At 56.5% G+C, this 21,727-nt stretch overlaps 1 protein-coding gene across 1 annotated transcript in view; it reads left to right on the top strand.

Moving 5' to 3' along the window:
• The first annotated feature begins 3,522 nt into the window (after positions 1 to 3,522).
• The window catches only part of Dzip1l (DAZ interacting zinc finger protein 1 like), a 22,071-nt gene continuing 3,866 nt past the window's right edge, over positions 3,523 to 21,727 (top strand). Inside the window, exons 1-15 of the mRNA XM_070016967.1 lie at positions 3,523 to 3,599; positions 5,305 to 5,871; positions 7,540 to 7,651; positions 7,822 to 7,940; positions 9,509 to 9,670; positions 10,471 to 10,599; positions 12,297 to 12,359; positions 12,806 to 12,946; positions 14,482 to 14,512; positions 15,441 to 15,494; positions 15,651 to 15,784; positions 16,882 to 17,074; positions 17,689 to 17,854; positions 18,103 to 18,290; positions 19,138 to 19,303. Of these exons, the coding sequence (XP_069873068.1) occupies positions 3,543 to 3,599; positions 5,305 to 5,871; positions 7,540 to 7,651; positions 7,822 to 7,940; positions 9,509 to 9,670; positions 10,471 to 10,599; positions 12,297 to 12,359; positions 12,806 to 12,946; positions 14,482 to 14,512; positions 15,441 to 15,494; positions 15,651 to 15,784; positions 16,882 to 17,074; positions 17,689 to 17,854; positions 18,103 to 18,290; positions 19,138 to 19,303 (2,282 nt within the window). The 5' untranslated portion in view covers positions 3,523 to 3,542. The remainder of the gene's footprint in view (positions 3,600 to 5,304; positions 5,872 to 7,539; positions 7,652 to 7,821; positions 7,941 to 9,508; positions 9,671 to 10,470; positions 10,600 to 12,296; positions 12,360 to 12,805; positions 12,947 to 14,481; positions 14,513 to 15,440; positions 15,495 to 15,650; positions 15,785 to 16,881; positions 17,075 to 17,688; positions 17,855 to 18,102; positions 18,291 to 19,137; positions 19,304 to 21,727) is intronic.

Genomic DNA, 21,727 nt, shown 5'->3' with positions numbered 1-21,727 from the left:
GGGGGAGGGTCTGTGGAGTTCTGGGAAAGGGGGTGGGGAGGGTGGGGGGGGGACCAGGCCGGGGCACAGGGCAGGGGACCAGACCTGGATGGGAAGGGCCTTGCCAAACCATCCACCGGGACCCAGGGCCTGTGCCTTCTTGTCTGCAGGGAGTTTCATTTTCAACTGCTTGATCTCTCTGACTCTCCTCCCCCTTCCTTCCTTCCTTCCTTCCTTCCTTCCTTCCTTCCTTCCTTCCTTCCCTCCCTCCTTCCTTCCTTCCTTCCTTCCTTCCTTCCTTCCTTCCTTCCTTCCTTCCCTCCTTCCCTCCTTCCCTTTGGTTCTTCCTCCCTCCCTCCCTCTTTCTTTTTTTTCCTCCCTGCTTTCTCTGCCTCCCTCCTCCTTACCCCCTCTCTCCTTCTCTCCCTCTCTCTTTCTTTCTATTAGTTGTACACAGGTTTTCACTGTGGCATTTCTCTCTCTGTGTGTGTGTGTGTGTGTGTGTGTGTGTGTGTGTGTGTGTGTGTGTGTGTTGTGTGTGTGTGTGTGTGTGTGTGGGCTGGTCCTAGGGCTTGGACTCAGGGTCTGAGTGCTGTCCCCCAGCTTTTGTGCATAAAGCTAGCACTCTACCACTTGAACCACAGTTTTTTATGGTTCATTGCAGATAAGACTTTCCTGACTAGGCTGGCTTCAAACTGTGATCCTCAGATCTCAGCCTCCTGAGTAGCTAGGATGACAGGCAGGAGCCACCAATGCCCAGCTCTCTGTGTGTGTCTCTGTCTTTCTCTCTGTGTGCCTATCTGTCTCTCTGTGCCTCTCTCTCTGTTTCTGTCTGTCTGTCTGTCTCTCTCTCTCTCACACACACACCCCAATAGATAAATACAATAAGAAGGAGAGGGAGGTGGCTTACAGCAGTGTCTCTGTGCTTGACCAATGGCTCTGTCTCTTGTAACCTGAAGGTCCTGAGAAGTGTGGGTGAGAATTCCTAGGGTTTTTGTTTGTTTGTATTTTAGAAAAGAACAGAATCCGAGTGTGAGGTGTGTCACAGGCCATCTCTTCCCCACGGGGGCTGCCGCGGGCTCCTTTGCATCCGGGATGTACCCAGGGTGTTTGCAAACTGTGAGACGGTTTCCTTGGTAGCTGTGCCAATTAGCGCTAATGACGTGGCTGAGATCTCAGGGGTGGGGTGGGGTGGGGGGTGGGGGCGAGAGGTTTGTCAACGTTGGTCTGGCAGCCCCTTTGAAATGTGGTGCCAACTCCTCCTCTTCGCTGCTTGGAGAGACCGGGAGGTGGTTGGTGTTGTCTAGATGTTAATTTAAAGGGGGGGGGGATGATGACGCCTTGGGCCGATCTTGTGGATGTTATCTTGGATAGGTTTTCGGTGAGGAGCGTTTATAGTCTTCTCCAGGGATCGGGTCCCTATGGTGGTGGTGGTGGCTGTGTTGGGGGAGGGAGGGTGACACTGGACAGGACTGGGGTGCGTTTACGTTTTTCTTTCTTTTCTATTCTATTCTTTGTTTTTTGTCTGCCCTGGGGCTTGAACTCAGGGCCTGAGCCCTGTCCCTGAGTTCTTTGGCTCAAAGCTAGTGCTCTATCACTTTGAGCCACAGCTCCACCTCCGGTTTTTGAGTGGTTCACTGGAGATAAGAGTCTCACTCACTTTCCTGCCCACCCCCCCAAGGCTGGCTTTGAAGCGTGATCCTCAGATCTCAGCCTCCTGAGATCTAGCTAGGATGATGGGGGGGGGAGTGAGCCAAGAAAGCAAGATTGAAGTGCTAATGAGACATTCTTTGGGGGTCATGACATGGGGCTGGCATTGGGACCTGTTCTGGGATCCCATCCCAACCGAACACGACTCCTGCGTCCTGGAGACTGAATCGTCTCCATCCTGCGTTTCTAAGCCAGCTACCTATAATTCCATCTGGAGAAGGTGGCGTCCTTGTCCCTGGGGTGTTTCGTTTCCAGGTAGCCTGCAGCCCTCTCACTGGCCCTGTCTTCCCTCTACCCTAACCAAGGAAGCCCTCGGGGAGCTGAGTCCCGTTCAGCCAAGCCCGGCCCAGAGACCGGGAGACCTGGAAGTTTCCAGCACTGACCCTGATCACCATTTGCAGTGAATTCTGTCATTCCTTGAAGCGACCTCAGGTACCGTAAGTCCCACGATTTGCATGTCATCATTATCACAGTCAAAAACCACACGCATCGCCTTAGTCCTAATCAGTACCGCCCCTACCATCAGCACCGTCACCATCGTGATTGCCACCACCCCTGCGTCATCATCATCACCAGCACCACCGCTACCACCACCGCCATCGTGCATTAGTTTGGTTTAATTCACAAGCTCTGGAGCCTGTCTGAACTTGATTTCACTCTTCTTGGCTTCATTGCCTGATGGCTGAATGACTTGGGGGTGGGGCAGACCCCTAACTTCTCAGGAGGGTCAGGCTGTACAGCTGCCAGATGCGGCCTATCAGAGCTACTGCCAGGGCTATGGGCCAGCTAGAAAGCCCGCCTAGCCAGGCTGGTACCATGTCTGCAGGTAGATATAGCACCCCTCCTCCTCCCCCTCCCCTTCCCCCTCCTCTTCCCCCTCCCCCTCCTCTTCCTCCTCCTCTTCTCCCTCCTCCTCCTCCTCCTCTTTATGATTCTTCATTTCCCCACAGAGATGCCATTGTATTAACAAGCTTGTACTGTGGTTTCTTTTTTTCTTTTTCTTTTTTTTTTCCTGTTTTTCTTCTGGTGCTGGGGCTTGAACTCAGGGCCTGGGGACTGTCCCTGAGCTTCTTTTTTTGCTCAAGGCAAGCACTCTACCACTTGAGCCATAGCGCCACTTCCAGCTTTTTCTGTGTAGGTGGTACTGAGGAGTCGAACCCAGGGCTTCATGCATGCTAGGCAAGCACTCTACCACTGAGCCACCTTCCCAGCCCCTGTGGTTTCTTTTCTCCCTGGCCCTTCATAGACTGTTCTGGAACTTGGGTTTCTATAGCTGATAGAAGCACTTTGGACAGAGTTAATGGTCTGATGGTCACAAAAGCCGGAGAAAGAGAATGAGGGGGTGGTGGTAGCTGAGGCTCAGACAAAGCTAGAAAAACATACAGTAGAAATGGGGTGCAGGTGGGCAGCAGAATGTCAGGGGGCACTGGGCCCCTCCACCCCTTGGCTTTAAAGGTAAAGAATAGTTCCTGTTAAGGAGGAAGCTTAGGGAGCAGTCCGAGAAGAGGAGAGGTAGCAGGGCACAGGCCTGTCATCCTAGCTACTCAGGAGGCTGAGATCTGAGGATCATGGTTCAAAGCCAGCCTGAATAGTAAAGTCTGTGAGACTCTTACATCCCATAGACGACTCAGAAAGAGTCGGAAGTGGCGCGCTGTGGCTCAAGTGGTAGAGCGCTTGCCCTACCTTGACCATAACGTCGAGAGAAGACCGGTTGGCACACATTTGAGACCAGAGCTTAAATAGTTAAACACTGACATTCTCGGCATCCTGTTACCCTTGCCCGGGCACGCCTGGTAACCTGCTGTTGCTCTAACGCACAGCCAGTTGGGAGAGGCTGCAGCTCAGAGCTAAGCATGGTGAGTCCTGTGTCGCCCCACCATGGCTTTTACTTCTGCAACTCCACACTCGAGGTAAGGGTAGGCCGGACTGTCTACCTGTGGCTGTGGTTGGGGTGGGAGTGGTTCATGGCTGGGTGGTATTATTATTATTATTATTTTGGTTGGTAGTGGGGCTTGAACTCTGGGCCTGGGCGCTGTCCCTGAGCTCTTCAGCTCAAGGCGAGTGCTCTACCACCTGAGCCACAGCGCCACTTCTGGTTTTCTGGTGGCTCACTGGAGATAAGAGTTTCATAGACTTTCCTGCCCAGGCTGGCTTTGAACCACGATCCTCAGGTCTCAGTCTCCTGAGTAGCTAGGATGACAGGCATGAGCCAATGGCACCCGACTATTATTATTATTATTGCAAATCTGTGATAGGAAAGAGCATTAGGGAAAGCCTGAAGCATCCTGTGGACAGTCTCAGGACCAGGCTGAGAGATTTGCACTCAGTACCTTGACAGCCCAGGAGCCGTGCTGGACTCCAGGGTGGAGGGCAGGTGTGTGGCTGACAACGCATCTGCATAGCCCTCAGGTCTGGCCATCTATTAAACAAGCAAGGAGGGGAATGAATGAATGCACTGCAAGTGGGAGGGTAAAAGGAAAACTAATACTAATTTTAGGACAAGAAGGCCCAAGCATCAGTGTTGAGTAGGGCCTAGTGCATGTAAAACTGCACCTGAATTTGCGTTTCCTGCCATGGGGTTCATCATTTCAATCCCCCCCCCTTTCCCCAGCCACTTTCCTTGTTTGTGAAGTGGGACCAATAATTCTGCACCCACTCAAGTTTCCCACGGACCCCTTTAGGAGTTGCGTTTCTGCCTTGTGCTGCTGGTATTGGGCTCCCCCTGCTCCTAGCTTCTGTCCTCACATTGCCCAGCCTGGAGTGTCAAGTATGGGGCCTGTCCTAGGCCTTTCCCCCTCTGCCACCCCAGCCCTACCATTTGTTTCCCCTGGCCTTTATTCTCGGACTTTCCATGACTCTTAATGTAGAAGGAAGTTGGCCCAGCAGGGTAACGTCCACTTGCCTCTTCTTGTCTGTCACGTGCTCAGATCCTCAAAGCCAGCATACTGGTTTTTGGTTTTTGTTTTTGGGTCCGCCATGGGGCTTGAACTCAGGGCCTGGGCGTGGTCCCTGAGCTCTTTTGCTCAAGACTAACACTCTTACCACTTTGAGCCACAGCACCACTTCCGGTGTTCTGGTGGTTCATTGGAGATCAGAGTCTCAAGGACTTTCCTGCCTGCCATCCTGAGATCTCAGCCTCCTGAATAGCTAGGATGACAGACCTGAGACCCTGGCGCTCAGATGTTTGCCTCTTCTTGTCTCAGTCACATTTCCGCTCCTCCTCCCTACTATTTTTTTTTTCCTTGTGATACTAGGACTTGAACTCAGGGCCTCATGCTTGCTACACTGGCACCCTTGAACTTGTTTCGCAAGTCCTGGGGCTTGAACTCGGGGCCTGGGCACTGTCCCTGAGCTCAAGGCGAGCGCTCTACCACTTGAGCCACAGCGCCACTTCCGGCTTTCTCTCTGTGTGGGGTGCTGAGGAATCGAACGCTGAGGGCCTCATGCATGAGAGGCGAGCACTCCACCCCTGAGCCAGCTTCCCAGCCCCTCTTCCTTTTCTGTTTAGTTATTTATTAGTTATTTAGTTATTTATTCAGATAGGGTCTTGTGCTTCTGCCCTATGCTTATCCTTAGACCTCCATCCTTCTGTCTTCCATTTCTCCCCCCCCCCAGGCTGTCTGCCACCTCCTCGGCCAGCTACCGTGGCCCTGGTGGCACCCCACCACCCCAGTGGTCAGCCCCATGCAGTCCCCAGTGGCCCCAGCCGAGGGCCTGGGTGGCGGCGGCGGCCGCTCTGCCCTCCCGGCCTTCAAGTTCCAGCCTCGCCGTGGGAGCCTCGACTGGAGGCGCATCAGCGCCCTGGATGTGGAGCGGGTGGCGCGGGAGCTGGACGTGGCCGCCCTGCAGGAGAACATAGCCAGCGTGACCTTCTGTGACCTGGGCCGCGAGGCCTGCGGCCGCTGCGGCCACCCCGTGGACCCCGCTCTGCTCAAGGTGCTGCGCCTGGCCCAGCTGACCATCGAGTACCTGCTGCACTGCCAGGACTGCCTGAGCGCCAGCGTGGCCCAGCTAGAGGCCCGGCTGCAGGCCAGCCTGGGCCAGCAGCAGCGGGGCCAGCAGGAGCTGGGCCGCCAGGCTGACGAGCTCAAGGGCCTGCGCGAAGAAAGCCGGCGCCGGCGCAAGATGATCAACACCCTGCAGCAGCTGCTCCTGCAGACCGGGGCGCACAGCTACCACCCGGTAGGGCACAGGAGGGACGGGCATCCCCCCCCTCCACTCCTACCAGGTGACCAGGCCACCTAGCCAGCACCCCGGGGGCCAGCCGGCGCCTCTGTGGGTGGGTCATTTGAGTCCTACTACACGCCTGCATCCCAGCGCTTGGGAGGAAAGCCTAGAAGTCCAAGAGCAGCCTCAGCCACAGAGCCAGACCCTGCTGGGCTTGGCTCAGAAAATCACCAGGGTGCAGGGCACCAGTGGCTCACGCCTGTCATCCTAGCGACTCAGGAGGCTGGGATCTGAGGATCACGGTTCAAAGCCAACCCAGGCAGGAAAGCCCATGGGATTCTTTTTTTTTTTTTTTTTGGTCGGTCGTGGGGCCTGAACTCTCGGCCTGGGCGCTGTCCCTCAGCTCTTCAGCTCAAGGCTAGCACTCTACCACTTGAGCCACAGCACCACTTCCGGCTTTTTTCCTTTTTGCTTATGTGGTGCTGAGGAATCGAACCCAGGGCCTCATGCATGCAAGGCAAGCGCTCTACCACTGAGCCACCTTCCCAGCCCCGCCATGGGATTCTTAATCTCCAGAAAAACCCAGAAGTGGCACTGTGCCTCAAGTGATAGAGCACTCGCCTTGAGCTGAAGAGCTGAGGGACAGCGCCCAGGCCCAGAGTTCAAGCCCCACTACCGACCAAAGGAAAAAAAGAAAGAAAGAAAAGAAAATCACCAGGTGTTCAGGTCTGCCAGGAACTGAGGACTTTCTTATATTGCTAAATAACATTACCATATAACCTTATATTACCATATCATTATATTACCATATTATCAAATTATGTTATATTACCATACAACATTAATATATACTCTTTTTTTTTGGTCGGTCATGGGGCTTGAACTCTGGGCCTGGGAGCTGACCCTCAGCTCTTCAGCTCAAGGCGAGCGCTCTACCACTTGAGCCACAGCGCCACTTCTGGTTTTCTGAGTGGTTTTATTGGAGATGAGAGTCTCAGGGCTTTTCCTCTCCGGGGCTGGCTTTGAACCACGGTCCTCAGATCTCAGCCTCCTGAGTACCTAGGATGACAGGTGTGAGCCACTAACGCCTGGCCCTATATTTTCTTATTGTATTGCCATATCACAGTGGGACAAAAGAAATCATTATGATATATTAACTAATGGAATAGTCATTAATAGTGGTTCATTTTGTGCGTGTGCCTTTATACACACACACAACTTGGGGCCTGAGGACTTACATCATCAAATGCCAAGCCAGTTTCAGTAGTTCCCCAGGGCACTGGGAGTAATTTCGGTTCCATCACTGCCTTAATCAGTTAATTACGTTCTTCACTATGATCTCTCCTCTCCTCCTCTGTTTCTTCCCCTCTTCTTCCTGTGCCCCCACCTTCCTCCCCCTCTTCCTCCCTTCTTCATCCTCCTCTCCTCCACCTCCTTCTCCCTCCCTCCCTCCCTTTTCCTTCTCCTCTTACCTGTCCCTCCTCCCTCCTTCCCTCCTCCCCCCCTCTTCTTTTCTGCCATTCTGGGGCTTGAACCCAGGGCCTCCTGCATGATAAGCACACCCCTTTATACAGAGCTCCAGCCCCTCAAGTTATTTATTTCCGGAAGTTCCCAGGCTATCCCAGGCGATCACTGTGTGTGTGACCCCCACCCCTGACCCCTGCCTGCTCCCTCTCCGTGCAGTGCCACCTGTGTGACAAGACCTTCATGAACGCCACCTTTCTGCGGGGCCACCTGCAGCGGAGGCACGCAGGCTCTGCGGACGGTCGTGGCGGTGGTCGCGTTGGTGGTGGTGGTAAGAAGCCCCGGGACCCCGCAGGTGGACTGGGGCTGGTCAGTGCCAGAAATGCCCTGCACCCGAGGGCAGTGAACTAGGGGAGGGGGGCAGATGCGCTGATCTTAGATCTCCACTGTACCCCCTACCCTTCTGTCTTGCCTTGGATCCCCCCCCCCAAACACCCTCAGGAAGGCAGCAGCAGGAGCGACCTCTGGAGGAGGCCCTGGAGGAGCTGCGGGCCAAGCTCAAGGACACCCAAGCGGAGCTGGAGGCCCAGCGGGAGGCCGAGAGGCAGAGGCAGCAGCAGGTGGGCGGGGCCGTGGGGTGGGTGTGTCACCTGCAGGTGGGCGGGGCCACCCGGCGGGTGTGTCTGCAGCATGTGGGCGTGGCCAGCCCAGGGCATGTCTTCTGCAAGTGGGCGTGGTCGGATCAGATGGGCAGGACTTCGGCAGGTGGGCGTGGTGTCCAATGGGCACACCACCTGTGGGTGGGCGTGGCCATCTGGTGGGTGTGTCCTCCCCACATGGGCGTGGTCACCCGGTAGGTGTGTCTGCTGCATGTGGGCATGGCCAGCCCAGGGCACAGCTTCTGTATGGGCGAGGTCGGGTCTGATGGGCGTGTCTTTGGCAGGTAGGCTTGGCCAGGAAGCATCTAGGACACTCAGGCCTAGAAATTGCCACCGATTCCCCCTGGGCTGGAAATCCCAGGCAGGATGGCCGCTCTTTGTGTGTGTGTGGGGGGGGGGTAGGCACCCGATTGGGGAGCAGAGATTCACAGTTCCCTGCTGGGGCCCACACCACCCCAGAAGCCCTTGAAGCTTGGGTTGGATTTGAATCTGATGATCCTAGATCCCAGACTCTGCCTGGAAGAACTGGTCAGAAAATACTGGCGGAATGGAAAGGCACCAAGTTGGCGTTTCACATCCATCCATCCATCCATCCATCATCCATCATCCATCATCCATCATCCATCCATCCATCATCCATCATCCATCATCCATCCATCATCCATCCATCATCCATCCATCATCCATCCATCATCCATCATCCATCCATCATCCATCATCCATCATCCATCCATCCATCCATCATCCATCCATCATCCATCATCCATCCATCATCCAGCCATCTATCCATCCATCCATCATCCATCCAACCATCATCCATCATCTATCTATCCATCCATCCATCCATCCATCCATCCATCATCCATCCATCCATCATCCATCATCCATCCATCATCCAGCCATCCATCCATCCATCCATCTGTCCATCATCCATCCATCCATCCATCCATCATCCATCATCCATCATGTCTGCATAACATTTACTTTATTTCTTTATGTGAAATGTAAATGTAGGTTAGACTTAATTTTGTGTGTGTGTGTGTGTGTACATATATGTGTGGTGTTCTTTAAAAAAAATCATTGTCTTTAAAACTAGTTGTACAAAAGGGTTCTCATCAGAAGTCTATAAGTTCGATGCGTCTCAATCAACGGCATCTCTTCTACTGTTCTTCCTGCCTGCGTCTGCTGGGCACCGATCATGCCAGGTGTTGTGGAGATGTACAGAAAGAGAAAGTCAAATCTTCATGGTTAAGAATGGCTTGGGAGGGGCCAGGAAGGTGGCTCAGTGGTAGATTAGTTGTCTTGCATGCCTGAGGCCCTGGGTTCGATTCCTCTGGACCACATAAAAAGAAAAAGCCGGACATGGCCCTGTGGCTCAAGTGGTCGAGCGCTCACCTTGAGCTGAAGAACTGAGGGACAGCGCATTAACCCACACAGAAAGCCTGAGTGAGCTCTCACGAATGTTGTAGTGATTCATTGTTCTTGCTTTTCTTTCTTTTTTTTTTTTTTTTTTAAATTATTGTCATTAGGAAGTGGAGATCATGCGCCAGAGAGAAATGGAAGCTAAGAAAGAATTTGAGGAATGGAAAGAAAAAGAGCGAAGCAAGTTTTATGGGGAAATAGACAAGCTGAAACAATTATTCTGGGATGAATTTAAAGTTGTTGCCAACCAGAACTCTACGCTGGAAGAGGTACCCAACTTCATGTCTCAAAATTGCTCTATTGGGCGGAGAATGGGGCTCAGTGGTAGAGTGCTCTCCTAGCATGCGTGAAGCTATGGGTTCGATTCTTCAGTACCACATACACAGAAAAAGTCGGAAGTGGTGCTGTGGTTCAAACGGTAGAGTGCTCGCCTTGAGCAAAAGAAACTCAGGGATAATGCCCAGGCCCAGAGTTCAAGCCCCAGGACTGGTAAAAACAAAATGCTTTATTAAAAAAAATATCAGCTGGGTGCCGGTGGCTCACACCTGTCATCCTAGCTACTCAGGAGACTGAGATCTGAGGATCACGGTTCAAAGCCAGCCTGGGCAGGAAAGACTGTGAGACTCCTATATTCAATGAACCACCAGAAAACCAGAAGTGGCGCTGTGGCTCTAGTGGTAAAGTGCTCGCCTTGAGCTGAAGAGCTGAGGGACAGCGCCCAGGCCCAGAGTTCAAGCCCCATGATGGACAATATGTATATATCATGGTTTTGTTTTGTTTTTTCATTGAAAATGTGCATTTGATCCTCAAGTTTCTGCCTCCTGACTCGCAGGATGACAAGTGTGAGAGCCACCCCTCTTGACTGAGCTGGGGTTTTAAATGCAGTAGTCGTTCAGTGGGCTGGGAGGAACACTCCAGCCCTCTCAGGCCGATCCGTGTGACGGCTTGGAGTCACGTAGGTTCTCAGTGAACTCGAGCTGGGGTCTCGTGGCTGGTGCGAAGGGAAAGATATATCCCAGGCAGCCTGCTTAGCTCCGTGTCTCAGTTCAACGTGGCTTGGTGTGTTTAGAAGCTGCAGGCCCTGCAGTCTCACAGTGCGATGGTGTCCCACCTCGGATCCCTGCGGGATGAGGAGTCGGAAGAGAGGCTGCAGCAGGCCCAGGAGCTCCAGGCTCTAAGGGAGCAGATGGAGGTTCAGGTGAGCAGACCATACAATGGTGTAGTTCTTTCCAAAGCAAGACTAGAACCTCACTGTGCCCAACAGTGTGTGTGTGTGTGTGTGTGTGTGTGTGTGTGTGTGTGTGTGTGTGTGTGTGTGTGTGTGTGTGTGTGTGCGCCAGTCCTGGGGCCTAGATGCTATTCCTGAGTAGTTTTTGTCCAGGGCTAGGGTCCTATCATTTATGCCATAGCTCTTCTTACTTTTTTTTTTTTTTTTGGAAACAAGAGTCTCACGGCCTTTCCTGCCAAGGCTGGCTTTGAATTGTGAGGCTCAGATCTCAGCCTCCTAAGGAGCGAGGATTAGAGATGTGAGTCACCAGCCACCAGCCTGGCTGCTCAGTTTTGCTCTGTGGGTTGGGCAAGTTGAAAGAGGTTAACGCTCAGTTTTAGGTTTTTATACCAGTATAGATAAGCACGAAGGCAGATTGCTTCAGCAAGGCTGGGAAATGGGTCTACCAGATCCAGTTTACCTGCTAGGTATTAAGTATATACAGAACATAGATGGAAACACGTGGGTTTCCGGCCTGACATCTTGGTCGCCATTTCTATTTTAACCCAACGAAAAAACCACTTCACAAGGCTGTTTTCCTGACCCTTTTATGAGTTTGTATAACCCGTAAGGTGGAAATCAATCTAGTCCTTCGATTGTTCTAGCCATTCTTGACAGTCATGGGGCTTGAACTCTGGACCTGGGCGCTGTCCCTCAGCTCTTCAGCTCAAGGCGAGCGCTCTACCACTACAGCCACAGCGCCACTCCCAGTTTTCTAGTGGTTCATGGGAGATAAGAGTCTCACGGACTTTCCTGCCTGGGCTGGCTTTGAACCATGATCCTCAGATCTCAGCCTCCTGAGTAGTTACAATGACAGGCCTGAGACACCGGTGCCCGGCTTCCTTCACTGTTTTATTGTCAGAGAAAAAGATAGACACGATGTTTATGGAGTACCAATAACCAAATGATCAATCTTTTATTTACAGACTTCCTCATTCTGAAATATGAGAAGAAAATAGTTCTGTATTTTCAGTATTTTTTATGGCCTTCAATTTTATGTTGAATTCTTGGACTCTGTGGAACTTATTTTGGTTTAAGATAAGGTGTAATGATTCAAGATTTGATATGTGTGTGTGTGTGTGTGTGTGTACGTGTGCGTGTGTGCATGTATATATATTGTAATATATAATATTTTTTTTCTAGGCAGCTAGCCATTTGTTTACACAGTATCAATCAATAATCACCTCCTATTCACTTACCAACTTAATTTCCACTAACTCATTTTTTAATTCAGTTTAATTAGTCTTTCTGCCATATCAAAAGCCGATAATATATAACTTCCACAGCTTTATCATATATATATATATTTATATTCATATCTAGGGAGGGATCCATTTAACCATCCTTAACTCTTTTTCTTTTCTTTTCTTCCTTTCTTGGAGCTCATACTGGGGCTTGAACTCAGGACCTGGGTACTGTCCCTTAGCTTTTTCACTCAAGGCTGATGTGCTACCGCTTGAGTCACACCTCCACTTCCGGCTTTTTGGTGGTTCATTGGAGATGAGAGTCTCATGAACTTTCCTGCCTTGGCTGGCTTTGAACCGTGATCTTCAGATCTCAGCTTCCCCAGGAGCTAGGATGACAGGCGTGAGCCACGGGTTCCTGTCTAAGCTTTTGATCTGTTTCAGAAAACAGAATGGAAGAGGAAAATGAAGCAACTTCGCAGAGAACGGTCAGCAGAAAGGAGAGAGGTAGCTGACATTGGTTGGTTGGGGCTGGGGGTGGGTGGGAGGGGGGGAAGGGGGGATGGGGAGCTTGTGACCTCAATAGTCTGTGTCCCCTCTACCTCCTCCCATTCCACCCATGCCCATCAGACTTTTATTTTTGTCGGTGGTGGGTCTTGAACTCTGGGCCTGGGCGCTGTCCCTCAGCTCTTCAGCTCCAGGCGAGCGCTCGACCACTTGAACCACAGCGCCACTTCTGGTTTTCTGGTGGTTTCATTGGAGATCAGAGTCTCATGGACTTTCCTGCCCGGGCTGGCTTTGAACTGTGATCCTCAGATCTCAGCCTCCTGAGTAGCTAGGATGACAGGCGTGAGCCACCGGCGCCCAGCCTCTTCCAACTTTTTGCTGCCCACACCCTGATACCAGCAGACATGGGACACGGGACATAGGATCCTCCCCCCCCCCCCCCCCAGCTGCAGGAGGAGAACGAGAGGCTGCGGGCCTCCCTGGCCCAGGATGAGAGGAAGATGGACGCCCAGGCCCAGCGCCAGCTCAGCGCCCTTCGCGTCCAGCTGCAGGAGCAGGCCCGGCGCCTGGCCGCGCAGGAGGACATGGTCCGTCCCCCGACCCCCCTCACCTCCCATGCTTCTGGGCTCAGGGGGGCCGTCTCCTGAAGGGGCAGGAAGAGGGGCGTGAGGGCACAGGAAGTGGGTCCCCCCCCTCCAGGGACATGCGCAGCACCCCCTCCGCGTGAGTCCCGCACACACCCGCACACCTGCCCAGTGCTCCTTACACTACAGTGTTGCCAGCCTGGGGGATCCTCCCTCCTCCCTCCTCCTCCCTCCTCCTCCCTCCCTCCTCCTCTCTCCTTCTTCCCTCCTCCTCCCTTCTTCCCTCCTTCTCCCTCCTCCTCTCTCCCTTCCTTCCTTCCTTCCTTCCTCCCTCCCTTGCTTCCTCCCCTCCCTCCATCTTTCCTCCCTCCCTCCATCCCTCCCTCCCTCCTTTCCTTCTTTCCTTCCTTCCTTCATCCCCTCCCTCCTCCCTCCTCCTCCCTCTTCCTCCCTCCTCTCTCCCTTCCTCCCTCCCTTCCTCCCTCCCTCCCTCCATCTTTCTTCCCTCCCTTTATTTCTCCCTCCCTCCCTCCCTCTCCTCCCTCCCTCCATCCCTTCCTCCCTCCCTTCTTTCCTTCATCCCCTCCCTCCATCTTTCCTCCTCCTCCCTCCCTCCCTCCATCCCTTCCTCCCTCCCTTCTTTCCTTCATCCCCTCCCTCCATCTTTCCTCCTCTCTCTCCCTCCCTCTCCTTCCTTTCTTCTTCCTTCCTTCCCTCCCCCTCCCTCCCTCCCTTCCTTCCTCCACCTTCCTTGTTTTCCTTCCTTTCCTCTTTTTCCCCTCTCTCCCTCCCTTCCTTCCTCCCTCCCTCCCTCCCTCCCTCCCTCCCTTCCTTCCTCCACCTTCCTTGTTTTCCTTCCTTTCCTCTTTTTCCCCTCTCTCCCTCCCTTCCTTCCTCCCTCCCTCCCTCCCTCCCTCCCTCCCTCCCTCCCCTTCCTTCCTCCACCTTCCTTGTTTTCCTTCCTTCCTTCCTTCCTTCCTTCCTTCCTTCCTTTGTTCATTCCTTCCCTCCCTCCCTCCCTCCCTTCCTTCCTGGAGGAGAATTTGATTTCTGGAGTTTGAATTTAGGGCCTCTCACTTGTTAGGCCGGTGCTCTACCTCCTGAACCACACCTCCACCCCTTTAACAATTTGATTTTCCACCCGAGGCTCTGGAGCCTCCTACTCAGCCTTCGCTGTGGTTGAGATGACAGGCGTGAAGCCCCGCGCCCCCCCTCCCACCTTTTTGAGGGGAGGAGCTCACGCACGCTCTGTCCCCTGTCGCTTCCCCAGCCGGCCTGAAGCCACAGCCCTCAGCGGATGGCCAGTGCTGGAAATAGAGGAAGTGGAGCAGAGGGCTGCCATCTTGGGCGGGGTTGTCCTCCTGTCTTAGCCCCGCCCTCTTCCCCCCACCACCACAGGAGATGCCCTGGTCCCTGCTGTCCCATGGTTACCATGGTAACAGCATCCCTGTTCTCCACCGTGCTAGGCAGACCCCAGAGCAGCAGAGTCGCCCAGCCCTGTCGCCACTGCCCGTAATCCCCGCTCTGTTCTCTTGCAGATCCAGACCTTGTCGGCCAGGAAGGTGGAAGGTGAGTGTGTGTGTGGGGGGCGGGGCCGTGGGAGGGGTCGGCGGGGCTCACACGGGGGCCTCTTTGCTAGTTATTTCACTTGGGCTGTTGTGCTTACCAAGCAGGCGCTCTACCGCCGGAGCCATGCCTCCAGCCCTGTTTTGCTATGGTTGTTTTATTTTATTTTTTTTTTGTTGGTCATGGTTCTTGAACTCTGGGCCTGGGCGCTGTCCCTCAGCTCTTCAGCTCAAGGCGAGCGCTCTACCGCTTGAGCCACAGCGCCACTTCCGGCTTTTTTCTTTTTGCTTATGTGGTGCTGAGGAATGGAACCCAGGGCCTCAGGCATGCAAGGCAAGCGCTCTACCACTGAGCCACCTTCCCAGCCTTATTTATGTAGTTTTGAGCCTGGCTCTCCCTTTCCACCCAGGGCCCTGTGATCCTCCAGGCTTTTCCCCTGAGTCCCCAGAGGTCTTGAAGCCAACCCAGGCAGGAAAAAAAAAAAAAAAAACCCAAACCAAACAAAACCATGTGCTAGACTCGCTCTCCAAGGCACCGGCGAAATGCTGGACTGGAGGCGTGGTTTCAGGGGTGCGGCGCCACGAGCAAGCGTGCACCTGTTAGCCCAGCCATCTGGGCTTCCCCTGGAAGAAGCCGAGTGAACAGGGAGGCTCGCCCGTGCCCTGCGTGGGGGGGCCCTTGAGCAAGGTGGCATCCTGGTGAGCTTTTCTGCCTGGAGTTGGCCTCGAACTACGATCCTCCTGTTCCTGCCTCCCCAGTCGCTACAATTATAGGCTTGAGCCAAGGTGCCTGATGGGGCGCTTATCCCTCCAGCCCTTCCTTCATCCCTCCCTGATCGTGGCGATCAGAGGACGCGGCTGGCTCCTGCTGTAAGCCAGGCAGGGTCTCCAGGGGAGTCTTACAAGACCCTCGCCCTTCCTGCTCTTTCTAGGGGTACAGGAGCCGCCAAAGGCCGTGGACGGGGAGGAGGACTCGTCTGAGGAAGGTAAGCCACCCCCCTGTCCTCCCCCCCCCCTTCTGCTCCCCTTTTCCCTCGCTGTGGTTGCGTTGGTCTGTCCTCAACGGACAGCCGGACTCTCGAGGGCTGGGCGCAGCCAGGTAACGAGCACAGGCCCACCCGGACTCGTGTCTTGCGCTACAGAGCTGGACGAGACCCGGGATGACCCGCGGAAGGTCCTGGAAACCCTGAGGCAAAACCCCGCGTTGCTGCAGCAGTTCCGGCCCGTGCTGGAGGACACGCTGCAGGAGAAACTGCAAGGCTTGGGGATCAAGAGGGTGTGTTCCGGAGCCCACCCCCCCCCCATGAGGGAGGCCCGGAAGGTTCTCCCCAGCGGCCCCCTCCTCCACACTCCCCTCCCGTTTCTCTTGTCGCTGTGGCTCAGCAGCCTCTGCCCCATTTCCTGTGCTCTCCCCCCTGCCTGCTTTCCTCTGTGTCTCTTCATGTTCTTTGCCAGTCCTGGGGCTTGAACTCAGGGCCTGGGCGCTGCCCCTGAGCTGCTTTGGCTCAAGGCTAGCGCTCTACCCACTTGAGCCGCAGCGCCACTTCTGGCTTTTTCTGTGTCTGTGGTGCTGAGGAATCGAACCCGGGGCTTCACGCATGCTAGGCCAGCCCTCGACCACTGAGCCACCTCCCCAGCCCCACACCTAGGTTGAATGTAGGATAAGCACTCATTTTGGTGACAGTTTTCAACCTGTGCTATATGGGATCTTGGTCTCACATTCAAGACTCAGTTGAATGGATTTTCAGTCTAGATTTACACGACTCCCTATTGACTAAGAGGCAGCAGAGCCCTGAAACTTCTGCTAGTTAATGCTGTTTTTTAAAAAAAATATTATTATTATTTTTGTTATTGTTATTATGTCAGTCGTGGGGCTTGAATTCTGGGCCTGGGCACTGTCCCTCAGCTCTTCAGTTCAAGGTAAGCGCTCTACCACGTGAGCCACAGCGCCACTTCTGGTTTTCTGGTGGTTTCATTGGAGATAAGAGTCCCATGGACTTTCCTGCCTGGGCTGGCTTTGAACCATGATCCTCAGATCTCAGCCTCCTGAGCAGTTAGGATGACAGGTGTGAGCCACCAGTGCCCAGCATTATTATTATTTTTTTTCCTAGCTTAGTTTCTCAAATGGTATCAGCCAGGGACTGGGAAGGTGGCTCAGTGGTAGAGTGCTAACCTTACACGCATGAAACCCTGGGTTCGATTCCTTAGTACCACTTTCACAGAAAAGGCTGTGGCTGGCCGTGGTAGAACGCTAGCCTCGAGCAACAAAGCCGAGGGACCTTAGCACTTAGACCTTTGAGTTCAGGCCCCCGGGAGGCCGGGGAGGAGGAGGCCCATGGGGGCCCAGGTGACCCCGTCCATCTGTCCCCTTAGGATGCCAGAGGGATCTCGGTGGAGACGCTGGGGTACCTGGAGTCCGTGCTGCGCGCGCAGCGGGAGCAGAAGGCCCGGAGGTTCGCCGATTTCTTGACTCTGAGGGCCAAGCTCACGCAAGAAGCCACCAGCAGAATGACACGGAGGGGACACGGCCGCTCTGCGGCCATCCAGCCCGACGGCCCACGGGGGGGTGAGTTATTCACCAGACGTCTTTTTGCCGATCCTGGGTCTTGAACTCAGGGCCCGGGCCTGCTCAAGGCGAGCGCTCTACCACGTGAGCCACGGCGCCCCCTCCCTGGCTTTCTCTGCCTTTATGGTGCTGAGGAATCGAACCCAGGGCCTCATGCGCGCTAGGCCAGCACTCTACCACGGAGCCGCCTTCCCAGGTTCCCCCCTGTGATGGCTTTTGATCCCCTATTTATTGTCCAGAAATGTTGCTTGATTTCCCCCTTAGTCTCCCCCCCCCGTGTGTGTGTGTGTGGGGTTGGGGGACAGTCTGGGACAGGGAGGGGCCCCGATTCCTGCCTGGGACCCCAGCAAACTGCGTGTGTGGCAGGTGTCTGGGTTTGGGTGACCCTACACGGTCCTCTGCTGACCCCTAGTGGCCTCCAGGCCGTCCTGCAAGGCGGCCGGTGAACCCAGCTGCGAGCATCCGCAATGACATCTGGCCGCTCCCTTGGGGGGGGGCCTTGGATGACCCCCACTCTCCCGCTTCCCAGCCCGTGTCCAGGGTCACGGCTCCACGTCCAGGCCGCAAGGGGGCCTGCAAGGTGCCCAAGGCCACTTTCCTCTTTGTGATTCCAGCCAAAGGCCAGCAGAGGGCACCAGCCCCCGGACAGACCCAGCCGAAGAGCCGCCAGCCCGCAGAGCCCCCCAGCACCCTCACGACCACCCCCACCCCACGCCCCAGGTCTCAGGCAGCCTCCCCGGCCACCCCGGCCACCCCGGCCACCCCGGGGCTCAGACTCAGGTGAGTCCTGGCTAGCCTCGGGCCCTCCCTCCCCCCACCCCCCAACTCAAGGCTGGTGCTCTGCCGCTTGAGCCACAGCCCTGCGTCCAGCTTTTTGCCGGTCCCTCGGTGATCGAGAGGGAACCACGATCCTGTGGATCTCAGCCTCCCGAGGAGCCGGGCTGACAGGCGTGAGCCACTGTGCCTGGGCTGCGTTTCCAGTTTCCGTTGAACCCTTCCTTGTCCTTCATCCCCCCGCCCCCCCACAGCAGCACACCCCCCTTCAGCTCCCCCGAAGAGGACTCAGGGGAAGATGGAGTCCAGCAGATGACGCCCCTGCCCCCCAGAGCTCCATCCCGGCCAGCGCCCCCGCCCCAACAAGCCCTGGACTGGTCAGACACTGACTTCTCAGAGGAAGAGGAGGATGGCCGGGGTTCCGGGGGCCTGGCTTCCTCAGGTGAGCAGGATGAGGGTCATCGCCCCTCACCCTCCCACCCCTCCATCCCCCCGTGTCTCCATCTCCCTTCTCTCTCTTCCCTTCTGGTCAGTGGTGGGATTTGAGCTGAGGGAACAGCGCCCAGGCCCAGAATTCAGGCCCCACGATCGCCCCCCCCCCAAAAAAGCAAAAATACATCAGCTCTTCACGTTTGATGGTATCAACCGATATTATTTTATAATGTTTCAAAACAAATGCCAGGCACTGGTAGCTCAGGCCTGCTATCCAGGACGCTGAGATCTGAGGATCGCGGTTCAAAGCCAGCCCGAGCAGCAAAGTCCATGAGACTCTGATCTCCAATGAAGCACACACACACACACAAAAGTCCAGACGTGGAGTTGTGGTTCAAATGCTAGAGCACCGGCCTTGAGGAAAACAAAGTTCAGGGGCAGTCGCTAGGCCCTGAATTCATACCCCAGGACCAGCACATACACACACACACACACACACACACACACACACACACACACACACACATCGAGATGAATTAGTTAGCTAATTAATTAAAATGAAAGTGCTTGGGCCTACTACATGGACAAGCTGTATGTGCTTCTCTGTGTGTCCCGTGGATGGTTCGGGATGAATGAGAGCTCTGGATTATCTGTAATCTGCCACTCTTCCTGCCCTTCCACCTAATGGTTGCATTTCAAGCGATCAGCCTCAGAAACGTGCTGACGGCTGTTGCAGACATGACAGTGTGTCGCTGGCACCGAGCGAGCTGGGCTTCGTCCCACGGCGCCGCTTCTGGTTTCTGGGTTGGGGGGGGGTGGCGATCACCGTGCTTGTCCCCCCCACCCTGTGTCCCCAGGAACCCTGGTGCAGTCCCTGGTCAGAAGCCTTCAGAAGCAGCTCGAGGCGCCGGCCAAGAAGCCTGCGGGCGGGGTCAGCGTGTTCTCCAGGCCCAGGCCCCGGGCCCACAGAGCGCGGCCCACGGCGCCGCACGGCCACGGCCACGGCGGGAGGGGGGACGGCAGGTAAGGGGGGAGGACTAGGCCTGGCCTGGCTTGGTGGAGGGGCCGGGGATGTCCCCTTGGGGGGGGACTCTGAGCTCTCCCATCGGCTCAGGGGTCTCTGGAGAACATTCTCCAAGGCAGGGAGACAGGCAGGAGAGAGGGAAACGCATTCTCACACATCCCAGCTACTTCTACTGCGTGCTACCCTCCCCCCTCCCTCCCCCTCCCTCCCTCCCCTCCCTCCTCTCTCTACTCTCTCTCTTGCTCTCTGCCTCTCCTCTTTCTCTCTTCCCTCCTTCCTTCTCCCTCTCTCTCCCCTTTCTCTCCTCTCTCTCTCTCTCTTCCTCTCATCTCCCCCCTCCCACCCTCTCTCTTCTCTCCCTCCCTCCCTCCCTCCCCTCCCTCCTCTTCTCCTCCCTCCCTCCCTCCCTCTCCCTCCCTCCCTCCCTCCCTCCCTCCCTCTCTCCCTCTCCTCTCCCTCCCTCCCTCCCTCCTCCCTCCCTCTCCCTCCCTCCCTCCCACCCTCTCTCTCTCTCTCTCTCTCTCTCTCTCTCTCTCTCTCTCTCTCTTTCTCTCTCTCCCTCCCTCCCTCCCTCTCTCTCCCTCTCTCTCTCTCTCTCTCTCTCTCTCTCTCTCTCTTGGTGGTATCAGGGCTGGACTTCAGGCCCTCCTATCCTCCCCCCTCCCTCCTCCATGTCCTTGTTCAGCCGGTGCTCTACCACTTGAGCCCCCGCGTCCAGCCCCGCTTTTTGCTAGTGACCTTGGAGTTGGGGGTGGGGGGGAGGTGGGGGGGGGAGGGGGGAATGTGTCTAAGCCTGCCTAAGTCCCTCCTGGGAACCCCTGGGGTTTCATCACACGTTCCCCCCCCCCCCCCCCCGCAGCTTTCTGAGGAGGAGAGCGAGCTGGAGCTGTCTTCGCTGGAAGATGTCTCTCGGCCCCACTCCCCGCCCCACGCCAGCCCCCCGAGCGGGGTCACCCCGGCCCTCGCCCTGGGGTCCCCCACAGGGTCCCCGCCTGGTGACCGCCAGGGCAAGGCCCGTGCCACGGGAGACACGCACGGCGCCCCGGCCGTGGGAGAGAGGGCGGCCAAGGCACGGGCCCAGGACCGCCCTCCGGGAAGCCCAGGGGGGCCCCGGGGTGTGGGGGTGCAGACGTGGCTCTCGCTCCGAGCTGGGGTTCTCCGCCCGTCCCCCGCTGCTGTGTGCTGGGGGTGTAGCCGAAGATGCTGGTGGTGGTGGTGGCGGTGGTGGAGGGAGGGAGGAAGCCATTGGGGGGGGACAGAGATGGGGGAGACATGTGGGGTACCCAGGAGGCCACACCCGAGACCAGCCCCCCCTCCCCCGGGGGCTGGGGAGGGGTGGGGCGTGGGGAGGGAGAGCCTCCCAGAGCTGTGAGGCCTGCCTGTGGGAACGGGAGGGGAGGGAGGCCCGCGTGGGGAGGCCCCTGCGGTTGAGGCCGGGCATGGAGGGAGGCCAGCCAGGCCCAGGGGTCCCCCCCCACGCCCCCCCAAACGTGGCCGGCCTCGCCCTCCAGACAGGGCCTCCCTCCCCGTGGCCGTGGGGATTTGAGTGTGGAAACACGGCGCGTGCGCGGATCTGCACACGGAGGCTGCGTGTGTTCTGTGGGGTCCTCCGTTCTGGTTTTTTTCGGGTATGGGGGGGTGGCGGGGCCGGAGGTCATCTGCAATCCCCCCCCAGCGGGGCTCATCCAGGGGTTATTTCGGGGGGGGGGGGTTCCGCTGGCCAGGCAGAATAGGACCCTGGGGTGGGGTGGGGGTGGGGGCTGGCGCTTTCTTGAGGAATCATACGTGGGAAAGAACAAGGAAGGGGCGTCCGCGGGGGGGGGGGCCAGCTGCAGATCACACACAGCTGGCACGCAGGGCTCACTCGCTCCTCCCCTCCCCTCCCCTCCCCTCCCCTCCCCTCCCCTCCCCTCTCCCTCCCCTCCCCTCCCCGCCTCTCCTCTCCTCTCCCCTCCCCTCCCCTCCCCTCCCTCTCCTCTCCCCTCCCCTCCCCTCTCCCTCCCCTCCCCTCCTCTCCCCTCCTCTCCTCCTCTCCCTCCTCTCCTCTCCCCTCCCCGCCTCTCCCCTCCTCTCCCCTCCCCGCCTCTCCCCTCCTCTCCCCTCCTCTCCTCTCCCCTCCCCGCCTCTCCTTACTCCTCCCCCTCCCCTCCCCTCCCCTCCTCTCCCCTCTTCTCCTCACCCCTCTCTCCCCTCCTCACCCCTCCTCTCCCCTCCCCTCCCCCTCCTCTCCCCTCCCCTCCTCTCCTCACCCCTCCCCTCCTCTCCCCTTCTCTCCTCACCCCTCCCCTCCCCTCCCCTCCTCTCCCCTCCCCTCCCCTCCTCTCCTCTCCCCTCCTCTCCTCACCCCTCCTCTCTCCCCTCCCCTCCTCTCCTCTCCCCTCCCCTCCTCTCCCCTCCTCTCCTCACCCCTCCTCTCCCCTCCC

This window comes from Dipodomys merriami, unplaced genomic scaffold (genome assembly GCF_024711535.1).
Source record: "Dipodomys merriami isolate MVZ:Mamm:240054 unplaced genomic scaffold, mDipMer1.0.p SCAF_1201, whole genome shotgun sequence".
Lineage (NCBI taxonomy): Eukaryota > Metazoa > Chordata > Mammalia > Rodentia > Heteromyidae > Dipodomys > Dipodomys merriami.
The sequence above is the reverse complement of the archived record's forward strand: the minus strand, read 5'-3'. Positions and strand labels throughout refer to the sequence as shown.